The sequence below is a fragment of the Caretta caretta genome, chromosome 10 (assembly GCF_965140235.1).
Source record: "Caretta caretta isolate rCarCar2 chromosome 10, rCarCar1.hap1, whole genome shotgun sequence".
NCBI classification, from domain to species: domain Eukaryota; kingdom Metazoa; phylum Chordata; order Testudines; family Cheloniidae; genus Caretta; species Caretta caretta.
Window position 1 is genome coordinate 5,005,193 of NC_134215.1, and position 19,874 is coordinate 5,025,066.

General features: G+C 47.8%; 2 protein-coding genes across 8 annotated transcripts in view; one reads left to right on the forward strand and one right to left on the reverse strand.

Annotated features, from left to right (window-relative positions):
- Positions 1–283: 283 nt before the first annotated feature.
- On the reverse strand, positions 284–8,620 carry RPUSD1 (RNA pseudouridine synthase domain containing 1). Of its 3 annotated transcripts, none has more exons than XM_048866269.2 (7): positions 8,508–8,595; positions 7,098–7,272; positions 6,575–6,816; positions 5,063–5,186; positions 2,625–2,727; positions 2,401–2,502; positions 284–1,921 (listed from the first exon to the last, which is right to left on the reverse strand). In XM_048866269.2, exons 3-7 carry the CDS (start codon positions 6,754–6,756, stop codon positions 1,521–1,523), a joined length of 912 nt encoding a protein of 303 aa, XP_048722226.1. In that variant the 5' UTR covers positions 6,757–6,816; positions 7,098–7,272; positions 8,508–8,595; the 3' UTR covers positions 284–1,520. The 3 variants fall into 3 exon arrangements, with proteins under 3 accessions (XP_048722226.1, XP_048722224.1, XP_048722225.1); XM_048866267.2 differs by having other exon boundaries at positions 7,098–8,377; XM_048866268.2 differs by lacking the exon at positions 7,098–7,272 and having other exon boundaries at positions 8,508–8,620.
- Positions 8,621–8,657: 37 nt separating this feature from the next.
- Positions 8,658–19,874, forward strand: part of CHTF18 (chromosome transmission fidelity factor 18) — a 50,176-nt gene continuing 38,959 nt past the window's right edge. For 4 of the 5 annotated variants that reach the window (XM_048866263.2, XM_048866260.2, XM_048866261.2 and 1 more), the window contains exons 1-11: positions 8,658–8,853; positions 9,771–10,043; positions 10,651–10,795; positions 11,564–11,762; positions 11,913–12,002; positions 13,440–13,492; positions 15,268–15,412; positions 16,158–16,370; positions 17,487–17,584; positions 17,691–17,814; positions 18,712–18,857. In XM_048866263.2, the coding sequence (XP_048722220.2) occupies positions 8,769–8,853; positions 9,771–10,043; positions 10,651–10,795; positions 11,564–11,762; positions 11,913–12,002; positions 13,440–13,492; positions 15,268–15,412; positions 16,158–16,370; positions 17,487–17,584; positions 17,691–17,814; positions 18,712–18,857 (1,571 nt within the window). In that variant the 5' untranslated portion in view covers positions 8,658–8,768. The remainder of the gene's footprint in view (positions 8,854–9,770; positions 10,044–10,650; positions 10,796–11,563; positions 11,763–11,912; positions 12,003–13,439; positions 13,493–15,267; positions 15,413–16,157; positions 16,371–17,486; positions 17,585–17,690; positions 17,815–18,711; positions 18,858–19,874) is intronic. The other variant, XM_048866266.2, reaches the window with a different exon arrangement.

Sequence of the window (19,874 nt, forward strand, 5' to 3'; positions counted from 1 at the left end):
CTGTATCTGCAAAAAGAACAGGAGGACTTGTGGCACCTTACAGACTAACAAATTTATTTGAGCATAAGCTTTCGTGAGCTACAGTATGCATCCGACGAAGTGAGCTGTAGCTCTCAAAAGCTGATGCTCAAATAAATTTCAGAGTAACAGCCGTGTTAGTCTGTATTCACAAAAAGAAAAGGAGTACTTGTGGCACCTTAGAGACTAACCAATTTATTTGAGCATAAGCTTTCGTGAGCTACAGCTCACTTCATCAGATGCATAGTGTGGATGAAGTGAGCTGTAGCTCACGAAAGCTTATGCTCAAATAAATTGGTTAGTCTCTAAGGTGCCACAAGTCCTCCTTTTCTTTTTAGGCAGTACCCTGTCACAGGCAATAGAAGAACAAGGTGATTCTCATGAATTTACTTAGGATTGTGTTCGTCTGCTGAGAATTGCCTGGAATGCCAATTTTTAGTCACAGCAGGAGTGACATGTGCAGGCAAGAGCGAGCTCTTAGAAAAGGAGCATATAAGTAAAGTATGTAATAAAATCTCACCATCTGTAGGGAAACTTTTTGGGGCATTGGCTATTTTTAATCTGCTACTGGTGCCGGTGTACTAGAAGTGCGATGTTACAAATATCTGAGACCGACAGCACTGCAGAACTGTTCAAGGACTGTATTCAGTGTCAAATTTCCTTAGAAAGTTTAAAATTCATTAGTATTCATCAATTTAAAACCTTTTAGGAATAAAAGTGGTCTAAATGCAGACTTGGGAAAGGTAGTGAGTCCTACCCTCCAACGAGAGGACCCTCCCAGATGCTCTGTTTCACTGGGGTTTACCCACATTGACAAAGCACATGGCCGGTTGGCAGGACTCTCATCCTTTTAGTGGGATCAATGCAAAATGCTGCAGGATACTTCTTCATACCCTGCACTGGAAGACAGCAATAGCTAACAGGACTCAGTGAGTGGACATGATCAGTAGGCGGGAACGGGGAAGTGAAAGCAGATCCAAAGATTCCACCCAGAAAGGCGTAAGGTCCACACCTTCTCGTCTCCATTACTGATTCCCTTTAAATTGATTGTATCCTGGCAATGGTTTAGTACTACAGGTTTGAAAGGCGCTCCACCGTTCCCTGCACGAGCGCCCTAAAATGGATCAGCTCTGCTGAACCCCTCCTAGCAGTTTAGCGCTAATACAGAGTTGCAGGCCACTGGGGCTTCTGCCTCATTTCTGATATGGTGCACGCCATTCAAATCCCGTAGCTGAGTTGCAGAACAAGGAGAATGTGCATCCCGTGGTGGGGTGGAGCTTGACTCGCAATAAACAAAATCCTACTTGATGCTAAAATAAGTCAAATCTCAGTCCCGGAAACGAACCCTTGGAGGATTCATTCTAAGATAGCTCGGCATAAAAACGTGCTGACGTGGAGGTGGTGTTGGGTCCTGGGATGGGGGGGGGGGGGGGGGATTGTCTGTCACGTCCCACAGTGAGAAATGGAATATTGGGTTTGAAATGCACAGCAAGAGCAGCATCTCATGCCAAGGCCCACTCCGCCAACCACTGCTCACACTTGGCTCGTTCTTCCTCTGTCTCCAGGCTCTTGGCTTTGCTCGGCATCTCTTCTCCTCCACTATGAAGCAATGCTTCCTGGTTCCTCTCCTCTTCCTCTACCCGGATAGTCTTGTCCTTCAATTCCTGGAGCATCTCGTCCAGTCGGTGCACAGTGTGGTGAGGGACCCAGTTGCTATCCAGAGAGGTCAGAAAGGGGTCAGGAGCATTCACCTCAATCAGTTCCTTCCTGGTAGGGATCCGCAGGTAGTAGGCATGGAGCATCATTCTGTACGGGTTACTGTCCTTCTTAAAGCTGTACGTGAAGTCTCCCACTATGGGGTGTCCAGCGGCACTGCAGTGAACCCGGAGCTGGTGTGTCCGGCCTAAATGCAACACAGGAATGAAAGAGTAAAGGCACAGAGTTCAAACGCTGACATTGAATCCCTGGCTCTTGATGCCCGTGATGTTGGGAGAGAATGCATCATACTCTTTGACCTTTGGAGACCTGGGCTCAAGACCCAATTTAGGTCATGACTGACAATGAGTTTGACTTTCATCTCATCCTAGCCCCTAAATGCTTCTGGTCCACAGTGCAGAACCAAATCACAACAGTAGAGACAAGGCCCAGGGCTGCAAATGCCAGATGACTGGGGTTTCTCCCTGAAGGACATCCTGCTCCTTCCCTCTAGCTCTCTTGCCTCAGAGAGACTCTCAATATTTTCGCTGATGAGACACACCCAGCGCCACTGTCAGGGTGAGTCAGCAAAACAGCTCTGCACCCTAGTCAAGGCCCTAAGGCCTGGCTCCCTCTAACATAAGAAACAGTGCCATGCTGGGGTTGCCTCAGCCCTCCAGCACTTACCCGTCAGTGGTTGTAGAAGCACTTTAGTTGCCGGGTCACCACTATATGAACCATGCTCGAGGACGCTTAGCTCTGACTGGCAAGGCTTTGGATTTTCACAGCCTAAAACAAGATGGGAAATAGGAGTTCAGCCATATCCATCACAGCTGCCAGTCTCATGATACAAACCACCAAGATAACAGTGCAAGGAAAGGACACTGGGTCTGATCTATGAGCAGGCTTACCTTCTGTCCCTTCAATACACATCATGTGGGTCATTCCCTCTGTCGTGTTCTTCCCTATGGCATAACGGATCGTCATTCTGCTTTCACTCACGTGGCCCCTGACCTGCAGCACAGAAGAGTTAGTTAGTTAGTTAAGGGGACAAACCAACCCCTGAAACTCAGCTCAGAACAATTCCAGGCCACTGGAAAAAACAAAACCCAGAAATAAATTGCAATTTAACAATTGAAACCTTTTCTGAGCCATCAACTCTGGGCACAACTCTTCCCTCAAGAAAACAGAAACTTGACACAAAAAATCATGCTCTCACAGAAGGCAGCAAAGTCCCAGCACCAAAGAACTTACGATCTAAGGTTTTGATCCTGGAACTGACAGCGCGCACGCAGACCACTGCATCTCTGTAGAGCCCACTGGACTCCAATGCGTCTACTGTGTGCTGTCACTTTCAGCATCAGACCCGGAGTACTCGATTTAAATGTCAATGGCGGCAGCATCCAACTGTTAATACGACACAGAAAATAGAGTTCAGACATGTGATTCACACAAAGAATACCCACTCTGGAAGCAATACTAATATAGCCATGTACACACACACACACACATATATAAAATCTTGGGTGGGTTATCATAGAGACTTTTGCACTAGTGCTTCCTAACACCTGCAACACTAACAGTGGGTATCAATAATTACCTCTAGACACATCAATAGTACTTCCTAAGATGCCTCTCTGAGGACATGCTTGACATCCCTCAGTTCTGCTGGACAAATTGATTCTGTCTCAGAAGCAATGCCAAGTGACATTTACTCAACGCATGTTCGTTTTCTCCTGAGATACCATCCAAATGTCACTGATAATAAGCCGTTTGTCTGCAACTGGCTTTGAATTAATAACTTGGCCAGATTGCTAGGCAGAGGATTCCCCTCAGCTCATATCTATAAGCACAAAACTATATTCACACAACAGTTGTCTCTGAAACATCTGGGGCTAACAACAGCCAATAGTGGGAAAGTGACATTGCATACACTGTTATTACACAGGTGCACTGGAGCTGATCTCTCTATGGCATTTCTTTCACTCCAGGCTCCCTAGTCTCTATTCATATTTTAAGCATATGGTTAAATCACATCGACTTCTAAGTTAAACACGTGCTTAAATGCTCTGGTGAGTCAGGATGTAAGCACTAATTACCATCTTTTTTCAACTGTGCTCGCCATTGTTATTAAAGAGATTAGAAACATTTCATGAAAACTGAAGTTCAAAAGGGAGTAACACACAAGACCACAGGAAATCACACACGTTTATCCTCAGCTACTAAGATGAAGGAATCCTTGTATTTAAGGAATTAAATAATCTTGGAGTATTCCCTCCACCCCAAAGCGGCTGCCTTCACTCAAGATTGCTTCAAAACCAAATCGTTGTGATCTCTGCAGAGTTATGTCAGCTCGTACATCAAAAGATTACTGGCATATTTATACCGACTGATTTTCAATGCTGATTTAATCATGCCAAAGGTTTTACTGTAGAGCTGCCCATGGAGGGAAGTACTTAAATCTCCTCAGATATGAAGCAAACAGTATAATCAGGGTTTACCTATTGTTCGGTGAATCAAGCTAGGTAGAAACAATGGAACTACCAAACTGCTTGACTAATGCATGAAACCTTCACCCCGGGTTACCTTTAAAGCTTTGTGGATCTGTTTTCTTTTGGCATGCCCAGTATTCAGCCAATTACCAGCAAGTCCAGACCCTCACAATACTACAGGGATTTCCTTATTTGGTGCCAGTGAAAGGTGCCAAATTGGCAGACCTGGAAGACGCTCTTCTCCACATGCAGGAACGGTACAGCATGCACATTGCCAGTGCGGATAACGTATCATCTCACCAACGGCTGGTACAGATCACTTCTATCAGTGATCAGACTCCAGTCCATTCGATCCTTCGCTTGCCTGGTCAGAGTACCACCACGGGGACTGCTGATGGAGTGGTTTACTCTATTGAGACCCACTGGTAAGACCACAGTTGTCAGAAGGTAATGACTTGGCAGTAACTACCAAGATGGGCTGGACTGAAATTGTTGGATTAGGGAGGAAAGGATCTATGTCCTATTGCAAATCCTCTAAACCACCTACTCTCCTGGGCAATGCTGGATTTTACATCCTCAGTGTGGGCCAGGTTTTAAGACGGCTCCTCCGTGAGCAAGCTCCAATCTCATCACCAGGACATATGACATTCTGGTTTAGTTCTAGCTCTTAATCACCAGTGCTGCTGCTGAACAGCTGTGAGCCAGATGTGCCTTCAGAATCCCAACCTTAACCAAAAACGGCTGAGGACACACTACCGGTTTATACGCCTCGGAGAGTAACACTGCCATTAAAAGGGCAGGATGCAATGAATGGTGGCCGAGAGGACGTGGACCATGACAGAGCGGGCTACGCTTACCAGAGCGAGGTAGGCCTTGGTCACCATCCGTTCCTTAAAACACTTGTACGCGCTACCGGCAGCCGCTTTATTGAGAGCAACGCAGAGGGCTCCACTGGTGGAAAAGTCTAGCTGGTGGCAAAACCTAGGAGAGATAGATAGTGCAAGGGAGGGTCAGAAACACCCTCCATGGGATTCTGAAAAGCCACAGCTGGCTCTGTCACCCATACAGCAGGAGTCTGGTGTAATGGTTTAAATACAGGGCACTGAGTTTGGGTGCCTAACTCCCATAGGCTACTTTGAAAATCCCACCCTAAAAGGCTAATCTATGGTGCTGGGGTACATCTAAGTACATGCTGGATCTTGGCCCAAGCCCAGGCCCACACCAAGAGCTTGTAGTCCAGATCTGCCCAGCTCTGAAGATGCAAAGCCTTATGTAAGTGCTCAGCATACTCTCAAGACAGCCCATTCTTAAAGGGACACTGGCAACTTGAATTTTCTTTTACTGAAATAGTTACAGATAATCCTCATTGCTGGTAGAGCACCATTTCAATGGGACGTCTTGTACCTTATTTATCTATATTAATTGTAAGTGCTTTTAATTCTCAGTTTGGTTTTTCTGTAGTGCCCATTATCGCAGTATCTAGGGCAAGCTGCTCAGAGGATGGAGGCTTTCCACTGATAAGGGAAAGGGATTCCAAATGTCCCAGCAGTCAGCCCACCTGGAGCAGTTTGCAGTCAGGATCTCAGTACTTAGGCCTTTATCCTCAAATGATTTCTAATGATTTCAGTGGGAGTTAGGTGCCTAAATACCATTGAGGATCTGAAAAAAGAAAAGGAGTACTTGGGGCACCTTAGAGACTAACCAGTTTATTTGAGCATGAGCTTTCGTGAGCTACAGCTCACTTCATCGGATGCATACTGTGGAAACTACAGAAGACATTATTTTACACGTGTTTCATGGTCTCTGTGTATATAATGTCTTCTGTAGTTTCCACAGTATGCATCCGATGAAGTGAGCCGTAGCTCACGAAAGCTCATGCTCAAATAAATGGGTTAGTCTCTAAGGTGCCACAAGTCCTCCTTTTCTTTTTGCGAATACAGACTAACACGGCTGTTACTCTGAAACCTGTCATTGGGGATCTGGGCTCCAGTGGATAATTTAGATCCACCAAGCACTGTCTGTGTGTGATGGATTCTGCTCTTTGCCGGTCCCAGGTTTCAGGAGTGATTCTAGCTTTACCTTCTCCCTCTTTCCCCTTCTCCTTGCTTTCTTGGCTCCCATTACAGTGGGGCACGGTCGCATGTTCTGAAGGTGGCCAGGTTTTGGTTCAGACGAATCTGCTCTGGTAGCTCATTTTAAAGTCGATTGCCCTGGCCTGTGACTGTTTCATCCCCAGCTCTCTGCATCCTAGTCTTGCAAGCTCATGTTCCTGGAACATCTCAGCTGTCTCGGTGAGGACGTGCACTTAGAGCATTGGGATAACATCTCTGTCGAGCTGAGATGAACGTTGCCCTTCCGTGCTCACTTACCTGAAGCCATAATATGTGTCTGGGTCAGCCAGCTCTGGGAAACGGTACTTCAGCTGGCTCTGCAGGGTCAGCTTCTCATACCACATCTTGCTGTCGATGCGAACATCCCAGTGCTTGTTGACCACAATGAAGTCAGAGCTCTGGTACAGGATGGACAAGTTATCGATGCTGCCCGGCTCCATGGCCCTTTGAAGGGAAGTAAGCGTTCAACCTTGGGAGCGTGCTCTTTCGTTTATAAAATCCTTCAAAACAAAGCAAAAAGCATCAAAATCCATCAAACATACACTGGACTTCTGTGACATGGTGCAGAAGCATTGTCGCACTCCAGCTGTTGAAAGCTCCACACCTCCCTTCGTCCACCCTCTTCGATTGTTTGTCACGCCCCCTTGATGTGTCTTCTCATAGAAAGACTCCTTGGGGCCGGGACTGTCTTTTATTGTGTTAATACAGCAACGATGACAATGGGACCCTGACTGAGGCACGATCATAACACAGGTAATTAATAATAAGTGAGCGCACCCACCTGTTGTGGGATGTACGGCGATGTGGTGATGTTCATGGTTTCCCCACTTCCAGCTGTGTACAAAGGGCAGTGAACCCTCTTACTTCTACTCTCTATGCAACATTTAGGAGTCACAATGCGGTTGTATAGTGCCTAACACAACGGGGTCCTTGTCCAAGGCTGGGGCTCCTAGGTACTACCACAATACAAATAATTTATAATAACGAGCGCACCCATCTGATGTGGGATTTACGTGGGGGGCAGATACACTGCACTTGCTGAATTTCAGACAGGCTTTTGCACTGGCCATGATTGAAAGGATGCAGTCAACTCAGACTAGGCCCAAAATTTAGATGGTGTAAAACAAAGCTTCTACAAAACCCAAGAGAAATGTTACTGTGCCATTAAAAAATATATAATCCATGGGAAAAAGCGATTTTGAAAGGTATATATACGATCTGTTTATAGCCCTGCATTGGCTGAAACTGAAAAACTGCAGCCCTAAATACAAAGTGAAAGTCACTTCACTGATCAAGCTGTGAGCAATGCAAAATGTAAACACAAGCCATCAAGAGTGAAAGGTAACTTGGATTTTTAAAATCCTTTCCGTTACAACCTCAGGCGATGTCTTTGAACTACAGAAACTGCTGGTACCTGAATCCGTGTTGTCAGTAATATAGGCAAAGAATGGTTTGTTAACAGTGGATGGTTTTAAATTGGACAGTGTGCATTTAATGTCAGAAACCAGTGTGACGGGAACACAACATGCGTTGTGCTCCTTCACCGCCACTGATTTTTAGATACAAAATAAACCACCTGCCGTTCAGGCTGAATGACTGAAAACGGAAACGATTCTACCCGCGAACCCATCCAGCACCTCCAGGGCACAATACAAGATTGTCCCCTACACTATACGGTATATTCTCCTGGGTAGTCTGAGCGCCTGTCAAAAAGGAGGCTTGCTTTGGTAGCAGTCAGCATCCAATGATGCACAGCAGGAGAAAAAAAGGGATGCAGGCCCCAGGTGTTGTTGGTACCCACATCCCGTTGTGGGTACCCCACAGGTAACAACCCCCTTCATCCACCGCTTCTTGCCACTGACCCCTCCCAACGGCAGGAGCGCCGGCGAGGGGCGCTTATTTTAATGTACGATGAGGCCGATTGAAGGATAACGTGCCCTGAGCCTAGTCAGTGCGTCCTCCTGCCGCCCCCAGCCAGGACTCAGCGGGCCTCCTGGGCAACTTCTTCTTGAGACAGCGGCTCCAGCTGCAAAACCAGCAAAAGCGAAGGGGCGAGGGTCCCTGCAGGGGAGAGAAATGAGGACATTCGTGCAAACCCCTCCCCCGCCTTTTTGCGCTGGCCCGGGGGGGGTCCCCCAGCAGCGAAAACCTGCTTCCAACGCACCCCCGAAATGCACCGAGCGCGACCGACCTGCCGAGGCAGCTGCTGCCCTGCGCCCTGGGGCTGGCGGAAAGGCGCCGCGGCTACATTGTTTCCAGCCGGGAGCGGCACGAGCCCGGGCCGCGGCGCGCGGAGGGCGAGGCAGCCAATCAGCGGCTCGCGAGGCGGCGGGATGGAACGTTACCCGGAAGGGCATGCGAGGCGCGCGAGCCCGGCTTGCAGCTGCAAGAGGAGCCCGGGCGGTCGGCGGTGCAAGGCTGGGGGAGCGGAGCTCAGCTCGGGGCCGGGCTCATGGAGGAGCCGGAGCTGTATGGCATCGAAGATGAGTTCGACCAGCAGTTTGCGGACGAGCTGGAGGTGCTGGCAGAGATGGAAGGTGGGTGGCGCTGTGTGTGTCCGAAGCCAGCTGCTGGTTTGTTTGTAGCGTGTTGCCGTCATGCTTGCACTGGCATGGCAAGATCTGCGGGGCGAGAGAGGTGGGGCCCCCTGCGGCCCCTGGCAGAGCTGAGTTCAGGATGGCAAAGCCGGGGCTGCCTAGTGTTATCAGGAGATTCAGCCTTGGTCCAGCAGCCAGCCCATCAGGAAGGGGTTTATCATGCTGTGGCGGTTACCTAATGCCCTTGTGCATAGTGACAGGTTTCAGAGGGGTAGCCGTGTTAGTCTGTATCAGCAAAAAAACCGAGGAGTACTTTTGGCACCTTAGGGACTAACAAATTTCTTCAGGCATAAGCTTTTGTGGGCTAAAACCCACCTTATCGAATGCAGTGAAGTGGGTTTTAGCCCCCGAAAGCTTATGCCCAAAGAAATTTGTTAGTCCCTAAGCTGCCACAGGTCCTCCTTGGTTTTTTTTTTTTTTTTTTTTTGCTTGTACATAGTGTTGGTCTTGGATGTTGACTAGTTTCCCTGCAAGTTTTAAACTTGAGTAACAGTGAATTTTATCTGAGGGTTTTATGTGATAAAAACGTGTGTGGTACATTTCTTAATACAATCACCAATACTTAGGTTCCATCTCCCTGGGGCAAGCAACCATGTCTAAACTTGCTTCTAGCTGGACGGACCTGGAACTTGGCTTGACTAGCAAATGTAGACGGAACCCACCTGGATATTAAAAGAAACCTGTTCACTCTTAGCTGGGCTAAAGGACTAGTTTAGTGCTATGCCTGCTGGCTGGCCGGTGTTGCAGTCTGGTTTGGCATCTCCTTTGCTAAAATCGGGCTTATTCATGGCTGCTTCTCCCCCATGCAGAGGGGTCACCTCATATCGCTGTCGTTTTTTTTAAAATATCCCTTTCAGATGTCCCATCTCAGCTGTTGGCCCCAAAAGTCTCCCAGCTCCGGAGCAGAAAGCAGACATTTGAAGAAGCCATCACAGCCGGGGATGGGGTTAAGGACTCTGCTGCTCTAAATTGCAAGCCAGGCCAGGAAAAGGACTCTCAACACCAGACAAATGCCGCGGAGAGCGCTGGGGAGGCTAACCCAAGGAAGCGGCATCTAGAGCATATTCTGCATGAATCCGAGGAGGAGTGTTCGGGGAGCTTGCCCCCTCGCCAGCCTCCTGCTGTGCTCAGTACGTTTTGGAAATGCTCTTTGGTTAGCTTTATATACCTGTAGGCCAAGGCCCTTTTGTGCTTCCCTTTGCCTCCACCTAAATGGCTTCGTAGCGGCTGATTCCCTTTGCAGCTCAGACTATTGGCATGACGCTGGATTGGCCAGCTTGCCATGTTTGCTGTTACCTAGAGGGTAAAGCGGACACCTCCCACCCGTCTCCCAAGCCCACGTTCCTCTTCGAAGCACCTGAAGTTCATTTCCCAGGGTGTCTCAAAGGTGGGCCCTGAGCAGGCCACAACCGTGTAGCCTTGCGCTGAAAAATTTACTTTACGGGATCTCTCTAATTCAGGAAACGTTTGTGTGTGTGTCTTGGCAGGACAATCTTGGAAACTCGGACTTCCGGTGTCTGTTCTTGTCTCTGTTGTTGACTCTTTGGGCAAGTCAGTTTGCCTTACTGTTTCTCCGTTGCCCATCTGTTAAAAGGGGATACAGGGGGATGTGAAGCGCCGTTCACGAATGCTTATAAAGTGCATTGAGATCTTTGGATGAAAGGAGTTGTATTAACTCTCTGTAAATACCCTGCTTTGATCGGCATTCCCTCCCCCACTTCCCTGTGTGTCTAACAGCTCCTAAGCCAAAGCGGCGAAGACTTGAAGCCGTTAAGAAGCTGAATTTTGGTGCGGAGGACAAATTGGCCTCTCCTGATTTCCCCCAGGACGACATTACCCCGCCTCCTTCCCCGGGGGACTGCTCCAAACCACAGAGTGCCAGGTTAACAGGATTTGGATCCTTTTCTCGTTATTTTGTCACTGTTGTGAGGAAGGCCCTTGGCAGTCAGTAATTTTAAATCTTGGAGCTAAACTTGTGCAGTAAACTAAAGGTCGTTGGAAGCTTGGGGTCAGATGTCCATTTAGGTTACAAGGGAAAACGAGTTGGGTGGCTTTATCCTAGTCCCTTTTTGTTTCCACTTCACACAACAGCGCAGGTGGTTTCTGCTCCAGAGAGACCCCTCGCTATCTAAACTTTCATACCATACTCATTGCAGTGACATTTGAGTGCCTTGCTTGGGCCTGGCAGGAGCTCGAGGTCAGGTTCAGGGGCTTTGACAGGGCGGGAAGAGCAGGACTGGACTAACAGGATATGCGGGGAGTCAAGGTTGAGGGTCGGTAGAGTGGTGTATGGGGGGGACTGTAATATCAGGACAGAAGCTGTGCGGGTGACGAGACTACAAAGTGCTGAAGACCAGCACGTAGGTACGTTGGCAGAGCCGTGTGGAGGGCGCTCAGTGCTAGAATAGCTGGGAATGCTGCATGACAGGCTTTGTGTGGATGACCAAGCTTTGTTGGGTGGAAGTTTGCACAGCGTTTTCCTGCTTGTATTTGTTGCCATTTTCTGGTGACCTAGAAAGGCCCATGAAATCTGATTTGGGGGTGTATTAGATTTGAATGTTTTGGTTTTGAAGTAAGTTTTGGTACATTGAGTTTAGCCTGCTGGGAATGTGATTTCATGGGCACTTTCTCTTGTGTCCCTGTCTTAAAGGAGTCCAAAGTTCCTGAGCCCGGATAGCATGGAAGTGAGCGACATGGTTCCGCTGCGCGTGACGCCACCCCCTAAAAAGGACCCGAAACGGGTTCTCAAGCGCCCGCCCATCCTGGAGGACTATGTCAATGTGACTTCCGCTGATGGCACCAGAGTCTTCATGGTTCTGAAGGAAGATCACTCCAGAATTGGAGTGAAGGTAAGATCTGGCAACTGGAGACTGGGTTGGTTAGGTTGTTCTGTAGCCTCCAATGCAGTGATGGAAGCTGAGTAACTCTAGAGTCTCTTGCTAAGGGTGAAATATGAACCTGTGCTTTGTAAATACTAGTGCAGTCTCTGATCTTTACAGCTCCCCAACTCTCTGGGCTGGAACGCACAAAGACCACTTCATTTACTGGGGGTTCCTTTTTCCTACCTAAAGGAGCAAGTGTCTGAAGAGGTATGGTACCCAATTCCTATTTCTAGCTCTTTCTCTCAGCTAGCAATTGATATTTCTAGGGTCAGGCATCAACGACCTGAATCTTCAAGTGTTTGTTAATTCTGGGTGCCTCGATCTTTAGTTTCCATACATCTTAAGCTCCTGCAGTTCTGACTGTAGTTTGTGGAACCTATGAAAGAATTAAGCTATCAGTGTGTCAAGCTGGGTACCCAGAATTAGCAGACACACCTGAAAATCAAGGTTCCGGATGTTCTAAAGTATCGCCAGCAGGTGTATTTTTCTGATCTGCTGCTTGCTTCCCTTTTGATGGTAGAAGTTAGAGATGGAAAAAGACTGTGGTAACATTTCCAGAAGAACGTAAGTGACTTAGAGCCAAAGTCCTGTTGGCTTTCAATGAGAATTAGTCTCCTAAATTCCTAAGTCACTTTTCAAAATGGGATGTAGTCGCTTACATGCTTTGGAAAATGTCACCCCTAGTAAATTTATTCCCTGTATTATGTTCTTAAGTCCTTTGCCCACTTAACATGACTCAAATAATGTGTGAGATGGCTTCCCCTGCTTCCCTTTGAGTCTGTTCTGTTGGACTAACCCTTCTCCTTCCTTTCCCATATGAAATGTTTGGTTTCCAGGCATGGCTCCATATAGATTACCATCAAAAAGCAGATCCTTAAGGAATGTAGTCTCCTTGCAGAACGAGCACCATGCAAACTGATCTCTAGCTAGGTCTTTAAGACGGTCTGGCTGGATGGCCAGTCTGTGTCCATCACTGGTGATCCAAGGTTTCGTTGGTCACTTTCACCTCCGTGTCAGAAAAGCTCTTGGCTGTTTCAGCTACCAAGACAATTGACCAGATTGTAACAGGTGGTCCTGCCTCACTGTAAACACCCTCAGGATGTGAATGTACCGACCCCAGAGGGACCATATAGATTATATCCAGCAACAAATTTACATGATTCATTTTTCTTTCTTGTGTGGATAGAACACTGAGATCAAAATGAGCTAGGAGAGGGTAGCACTCTGTAAACTAGCTTTTTTTGTATATGGTAGATCGGAAAACCTGGTTCTTCAGAATTGGCCAGATGGCCTTCTTGAGGAGCATGCAGTCAGTGTTTGAGTGCTCAGCCTCATTCATACTTGCACCAAAGGACCCACCAGACGCACACAGATTGTTTTATTGCAAGCACAGATGGAGACCTTTCGAAAACGTGGCCTTAAATATCGTGTCCCTGAACAGCCAGGTCTGGAGAATGCCCACCGGGGAAGTGACGTATTTTAATATATGGATTTTAATTCTTGGACTAAAGCAAAATAGTCATCACGGCATAACCTCCTTGCCACCCTGCCAGGCAAAGAGCATTAGTTATGAAATCCCTGCTAAGTCACCAGCCATGTATTAGAGCATTTCTGACCCCCATCGCACCCCTGTTTGTTTTTAAGCGTCGGAGGCGGGTTTTGGAGGCATCGCAGCGGCTGACCGAAATATTAAACAGGTGGGTCATTTTGGCAATTCTCCTTCTGTCCTTCTAGCATCTACTGCCAGGGTTCTCACACGTCGCTCTCTGGTGCCGCTTCCGTCACCACGATGAGGCTTCTGTTGGGACTCAGCCACTGATGCTTCCTGCTCTAGAGGGTTTCTTTAGGTCGAAGAATGGCCTTGTGGTCCAAGACATGAACTGGAACTCGGGAGATCTGGGTACAATTTCCAGCTCTGCCACAGATTTCCTTGGGCATGTCACTTAATCACACCATGCCTTAGTTCCCCATCTGTAACATGATCATCCTTTTTCGCTTGCTGTTTGCCTCTCATGTCTATATAGACTGTGAGCTCTTTGAGGCAGGGATGGTCTCTTACTACATATATGTACAGCAGCTAGCGCAGTGGGACCCTGATCTCAGATGAGGCCTCCAGGTGTTACTGTAATAATGTTTCCAGTAGGGTCCAGCAGGCATGTATTCTTGGCCCTATGCTAGTCAAGATTTTTATCAATGACCTGGAAGGAAACATAAAATCATCACCGATAACTGCAGATGACTCAAAAATTGGGGGAGTGGTAAACAATGAAGAAGGCAGGTCATTGATACAGAGCGATCCGGATCTCTTGGTAAGCTGGGTGCATGCACACAATATGCGTTTTAGTATGGCTGTATGTACATGAATCCATCTAGGAACAAAGAACGTAGGCCATACCTATGGGATTGGGGACTGTATCCAGGGCAGCAGTGACTCTGAAAATAATTTGGGGGTGGGGGTGGAGAATCAGCTGAACATGAGCTCCCAGTGTGATACTGTGACCAAAAGAGCTAATGTGATTCTGGGATGCATCAGCAGGGGAATCTCCAGGACAAGTCGAGAGGTTATTTTACCTCTGTGCTTGGCAATGGTGTGACCGCTGCTGGAAACCCATGCTACAAAAGTGCCATGCAAACACCTGTTCTCACTTTCTGGTGACATTGTAAATAAGAAGAGGGCAGCATTATCTCCTGTAACTGTAGACGAACTTGTTTGTCTTAGCGATTGGCTGAACAAGAAGTAGGACTGAGTGGACTTGTAGGCTCTGAAGTTTTACATTGTTTTGTTTTTGAGTGCAGTTATGTAACAAAAAAAATAATCTACATTTGTAAGTTGCACTTTCACGACAAAGAGATTGCACGACAGCACTTGTATGAGGTGAATTGAAAAATACTATTTCCTTTGTTTCTCATTTTTACAGTGCAAATATTTATAGTCAAAAATATTATACACTTTGATTTCAGTTACAACACAGAATACAATATATATGAAAAAGTAGAAAAACATAAAAATATTTAATAAGTTTCAGTTGGTATTTTATTGTTTAACAGTGCGATTAAAACGGCTATTAATCGCGATTAATTTTTTTGAGTTAATTGTGTGAGTTAACTGCGATTAATTGACAGCCCTAAAAAATACCCAAGCCCCATCACCTCTATTTATCCAGTGCAGTCTGTGATCTTTCGAAAAACCTCAACACTGAATAGGTAGAAGTTGCTCAGTGGGCTAGCATGTAGCCCATGACCTGGGGCAGTTAGAGAAATGCGATGAAGGGAGAACTAACTGCTCAGGTGGATTTCTCTAACTGGATTAAGTTAGCTGGATTTAGGATCTCTTCTGTCCTTTTGGTGTTGGATGTTTTGAACCTAGGCTAGTGTTGACTATTGCCTGATCTTTCCTTTGACTCTGGTACAGGCTCTCATGGGTGGGCACTTTGTGCTCTGAGGTTTTTAATCTCTGCCTTGTTCCTTGCAGTCCCCTCCTTGGAGAGGCTGGAAATGAGACCCCGGAGCCTAATGAGGAAACGGATGGTGCTGACGAGGAGGAGGAATCTGCGCTGCACTGCCTGTGGGTCGACAGATTCACTCCTAGACACTACACGGAGCTGCTCAGTGATGATGTAAGATCTCTATATAAAGTAGACCTGATGGGGGTTCTTTTTATGATAGTTCTTTAATCCTGGGGGTTTCTGGTGCCAAATTATTGTTGTTTGTGTTATCGCAGCTCCTGGAAACCCCAGCTGAGATCAGGGCCCCATTGTGCTGGGTGCTGCTCATACATATAGTGAGAGATGGTCCCTGCCCCAAACAACCTAACATTTAAATGGCCAAGCGAGACAAAGGGTGGGAGGGAAAACAGGCAGAGAGGTGGGAAGGGACATGCCTAGGTCACCCAGCAGGCCAATGGCAGAGCTGCGCATACAACACAGGTCTCCTGATTCCTAATCCAGTGCTGGGCCTGCTAGATGGTGCTACTACCTCTAACCCAAATGGCACCTTCCATTCAAGAAGATTAAAATGTCAAATGCCTGATTTAGTTAATTATATCCATGTATTGGGACACCCAATTGTGTGTTTATTGAGGGGCTGAGGCTGGGGTGGGGAGAAATCCCTACTGCCTCCTGAAGGCTCGAGTCTGATCTGCTCAGCTCGTTGGTTGTTTCATGTGTGCACATGGAAAAGAACCTCCCAACCGAGATCTTTGCGGTCCATAAACGGTAGCTTTTTAAGCTACAGAGGAGGATACTTTCAGCTCTGTACATGGGAGGCTCTCTTGCACTCGTCTGTTTCTCATTTTCTGCTCAGGCAGATCCTTCAAGCTCCTTTGATTATTTATCCTTCCCCCTTTCCTCCTCTGTCATTCAGTACACAAATCGCTGCCTTCTGAAATGGCTGAAGCTGTGGGACGTGCTGGTCTTCGGGAAGGAAAAACCCGTGAAGAAAGCCAAGCCGAGTGTTGACGCCCGCCCTCCATTCAAACAGCCCAAGGAGCAGCAGAACAAATGGAGAAGTAAGGCACAATTCACAGAAGAGATTCTGGAAGCTGAGCTGGATCACCACAAGAGACCCAAATACAAGGTCCGTATTAGCAGCTTTGCCCCTCCTCTTCCAGCACAACCCTGAGAAATTTGGATTTACTTTTTAGAATTTAAGTGAATTCTTGGGGTTTTCCTGTCAACTTCTGCTTGCACTTGCATTTTGCAAGTTTAAAAAGTGGGATAGCGGCTGGGGTGAAAGGAGACTGTTCCAAGCACAGGCAGCTGCAGCTGGGTGCATACTTGTGCTTGTCCTGTAGTTCAATCTTGTCTTCTGAAAATCCCCTCCACTAGAGGTGACATTATGTACCCTTAAGCAGGCACGATTCCTTCCAGCAGAGGGCAGCGCTGCACAAATACATCATAGGAGGATAAAATCATACACTTGGCTTTATGATTTGGTCAGCTTAGCTCTGTCCCATGAATGGATTTTGAAGGGAAAACCAGAATAGATACTCAACAGCGGAATAGCACTGCATACATCTCCTCTGCTGGATTAAACAGCAAATTAAGGGATACAAATTAAGGTTATGGCAAAGATTGTTTTAAGTAAATACATTGCTGGGATCTTAACCACTTATGCAGAATGTGTCACCCTGAAGGGATCTCAAAGCACTCTACAAACTTAAATATACCATCATACATATTGCTGGCACTGATGCCTATAGTTAAGGTTGCCTTATGTGTTCCATTAATGGATTCTCCCATCGCTTTGAATAAGTGAACTGTTTTCATTTGCTTTTATAACTTGGCCAGACTTAGGTATGTAAAATACATAGCTATAGCAATCAGTGCAGCCACTGCTACGGTGGACAGAGGCTGTTGTTTAATAGCAGTACCACAGGATCATTTAGGACAGGAAGTGAAGAAGAATTTCATTGAAATGGCAGGAATTAAATAGGCAAGGTTACAATGACCCAAACTGGGATTTGATCAGGATACTGGGCTAGTGTTGCTGTATAAAGCACCATAGGATCTGAATGCCAAGAAGTTCGTGGAGTCTTGAGAGGTAGAAGATGGGGCAGCTTTGAAGACAGAGCAGTTTTCAGGCTATAGAGCTTTGACCCTTTGCAACATAGACCTTGTTTGGTATCGAGCGATGGTCTCCTGTGCTGGGCACACGGTGTGCATTGCTCTGCATTCCCACTCTCTGCTGTAGGTGGCGCTGCTGTGTGGCCCACCGGGTTTGGGGAAGACCACGCTGGCCCACGTTATTGCCAAGCAAGCGGGATACAATGCAGTTGAAATGAACGCCAGGTGAGTCGGTTCTCCTGCCTGGCCTTCCAGTCTATCCTGGCAGGAGATCTTCAAGGCCGAATAAACTCAAGAGGATATAAATGTCTCCAAACGGCTTTTGTTTCAGTGATGACCGCAGCCCGGACATATTCAAAACGCGGATTGACGCTGCTACTCAAATGAAATCTGTGCTGGGGGCCAGTGAGAAGCCAAACTGCCTGATCATTGATGAGATAGACGGTGCACCAACTGTAAGCCCCGTGACTTGGGACGGGGGGGGGCCCAACCTTGGGTTTCATAGCTGGGGAGATCCTACCGTTTCCTCGTCACTTGTTCTTCTGTATTGGGGGAGCAGGAAAATGACCAAGACTCTTAGAGCCAGATTTTGAAAGGTATCTAGGCACGCAGTGACATTTTCAAAAACACCTACTTGCTTGGCACCCACTGAAATCTTTGGGAGTTACTGGCTAGAGGCTTTTGGAAAAACTCACTAGACACTTTAAAAATCTGACCCTTAGTGGTTTGCTGCAGGTGTGTTTCGTCACCATCGCTCTCCTTTGCAAGTCCAGACTGGTCAGTAACTTTTTGAGAGAGAAGAACTTAGCCTGGCTTCTCCCTTGGCTAGGACCAATGAGATGTCAAAGCCTGATTCCTCGGGTGGCGACTCATGGCAGCAATGCGTGCTGCGTGTAATGCGGAAGAGGTCGAGAGGGTTCTAAGCAAGTCGGAAATGGGAGGGATAGAGTTCAGTTGTAGAATGGGGTGAAGCCTTTAACTGGGCTGTGTGGTGGTCGGCTGCCTTCCAAAAAAAACCATTCGGTACACTTGGGTGTCTTGGGGAGAGGATACATACAGGACCTAGAGCTCAGAGATTGGATCGCAGCGCCCGCCAGCACAGAGTCCCCCAGAAAGGGACAGATTTCATGCTAACATCAGTTCTGTGCTTGATCTTGGGCAGAAGACCCTGCAGAAGAGAGATCCAGCTGAGCAGTGCCCCACCCAGCAGCACTGGAGTCGAGCATCCTGACTCACCCCCCACCTTTCCCCCATCGCTGGGAATTCGCTCAGTTGTATTAACTCTTTCCTGCATCCCTCAATAACTAACATTCACTCTTTTTTCCCTTCTTTCCCGCACCCAATTCTTCAAGGCTTCTATTAATGTGCTGCTAAGCATCATCAACCGTAAGGACACGGAGACTGAGCCGGCAGCTAACCCTGGTGGAGCAGGTGGCAGAAAAAGGAGAAGGGAAGGCGGCATCTTATTAAGGCCAATCATCTGCATTTGCAATGACCAGTTAGTATCTTTCATTTAGGCCTTTCACTCTGGGTCAGGAAATTGAAGATAGGATCAGGCATAAAACCAGAACCAACCAGCTGGGGTTGCTGGCTGCTCCATGCCTTGCGGAAGGCTGGGTCTAGAATAAAGAATGGCGGTGTTTCGTTTTACTTCTGAATGCTTTGCTTCCTTCTCTGCAAACCACACTGAGTACGTGGTTTGTGTGGTGTGAATGTGAAGACCAGTGGTATCCAAACTTTTTGGAGGGTGCCCCCTTACCCTGGTCCACGCACCCCTGCTGGGCCGGGAATGGGGCCACATCTGGAAGGGGCTGGTGGGTGGATAGGGGTAAGGGGGCCGAAGCTGGGGTTGCAGCTGTGGGTGGGTGTAGGCTGACAAGATATCCTGATTTTATAGGGACTGTCCTGATATTCAGGGTATTTTCTTATATAGGTGTCTATTACCCCCAGCCCCTGGCCCGATTTTTCACACTTGCTGTCTGGTCACTCTAGGTGGGCAGGAACAGGAGTGGAGCCGCAGCTGGGCTGCGGTGGGGGCCGGCAGCCAGGCCTTTGGCCAGGTGTGGCTCTGCTCCTGGCCTTACCCCAGCCTCGGCCCCAAGCCAGGAACAGAGCCACACTGAGGTTGGGGATGGCACCGGGCACTGGAGCTGGGGGATGCAGCTGAGGGCAGGACTGGAGCAGAGCTGGGAGCTGGGTGGCGCTCCCTCCCCACCCCCATGGGGGCTGGCCCAGGCCCTGCCACGCACCCCTGGGGGGAGGGATAGCTCAGTGGTTTGAGCATTGTCCTGCTACACCCAGGGTTGTGAGCTCAATCCTTGAGGGGGCCATTTAGGGATCTGGGGCAAAAATTGGGGATTGGTCCTGCTTTGAGCAGGGCTTTGGACTAGATGACCTCCTGAGGTCCCTTCCAACCTTGATAGTCTATGATTCTATGTTCCTCTGTGCCCCCCTTGCGGGACGCGCCCCACACTTTGGGGACCTCTGGTGAAGACACTGATTCGTTATGTGAAAG

Coding starts and splice junctions, on each gene's coding strand:
- RPUSD1 (XM_048866268.2), bottom strand. CDS start 6,756: ATGGAGCCGGGCAGCATCGATAACTTGTCCATCCTGTACCAGAGCTCT. Junction 5,187..6,574: donor GACACATATTATGGCTTCAG/GTAAGTGAGCAC, acceptor TATCTCTCCTAG/GTTTTGCCACCAGCTAGACT. Junction 2,728..5,062: donor CCAAGGCCTACCTCGCTCTG/GTAAGCGTAGCC, acceptor TCTGTGCTGCAG/GTCAGGGGCCACGTGAGTGA.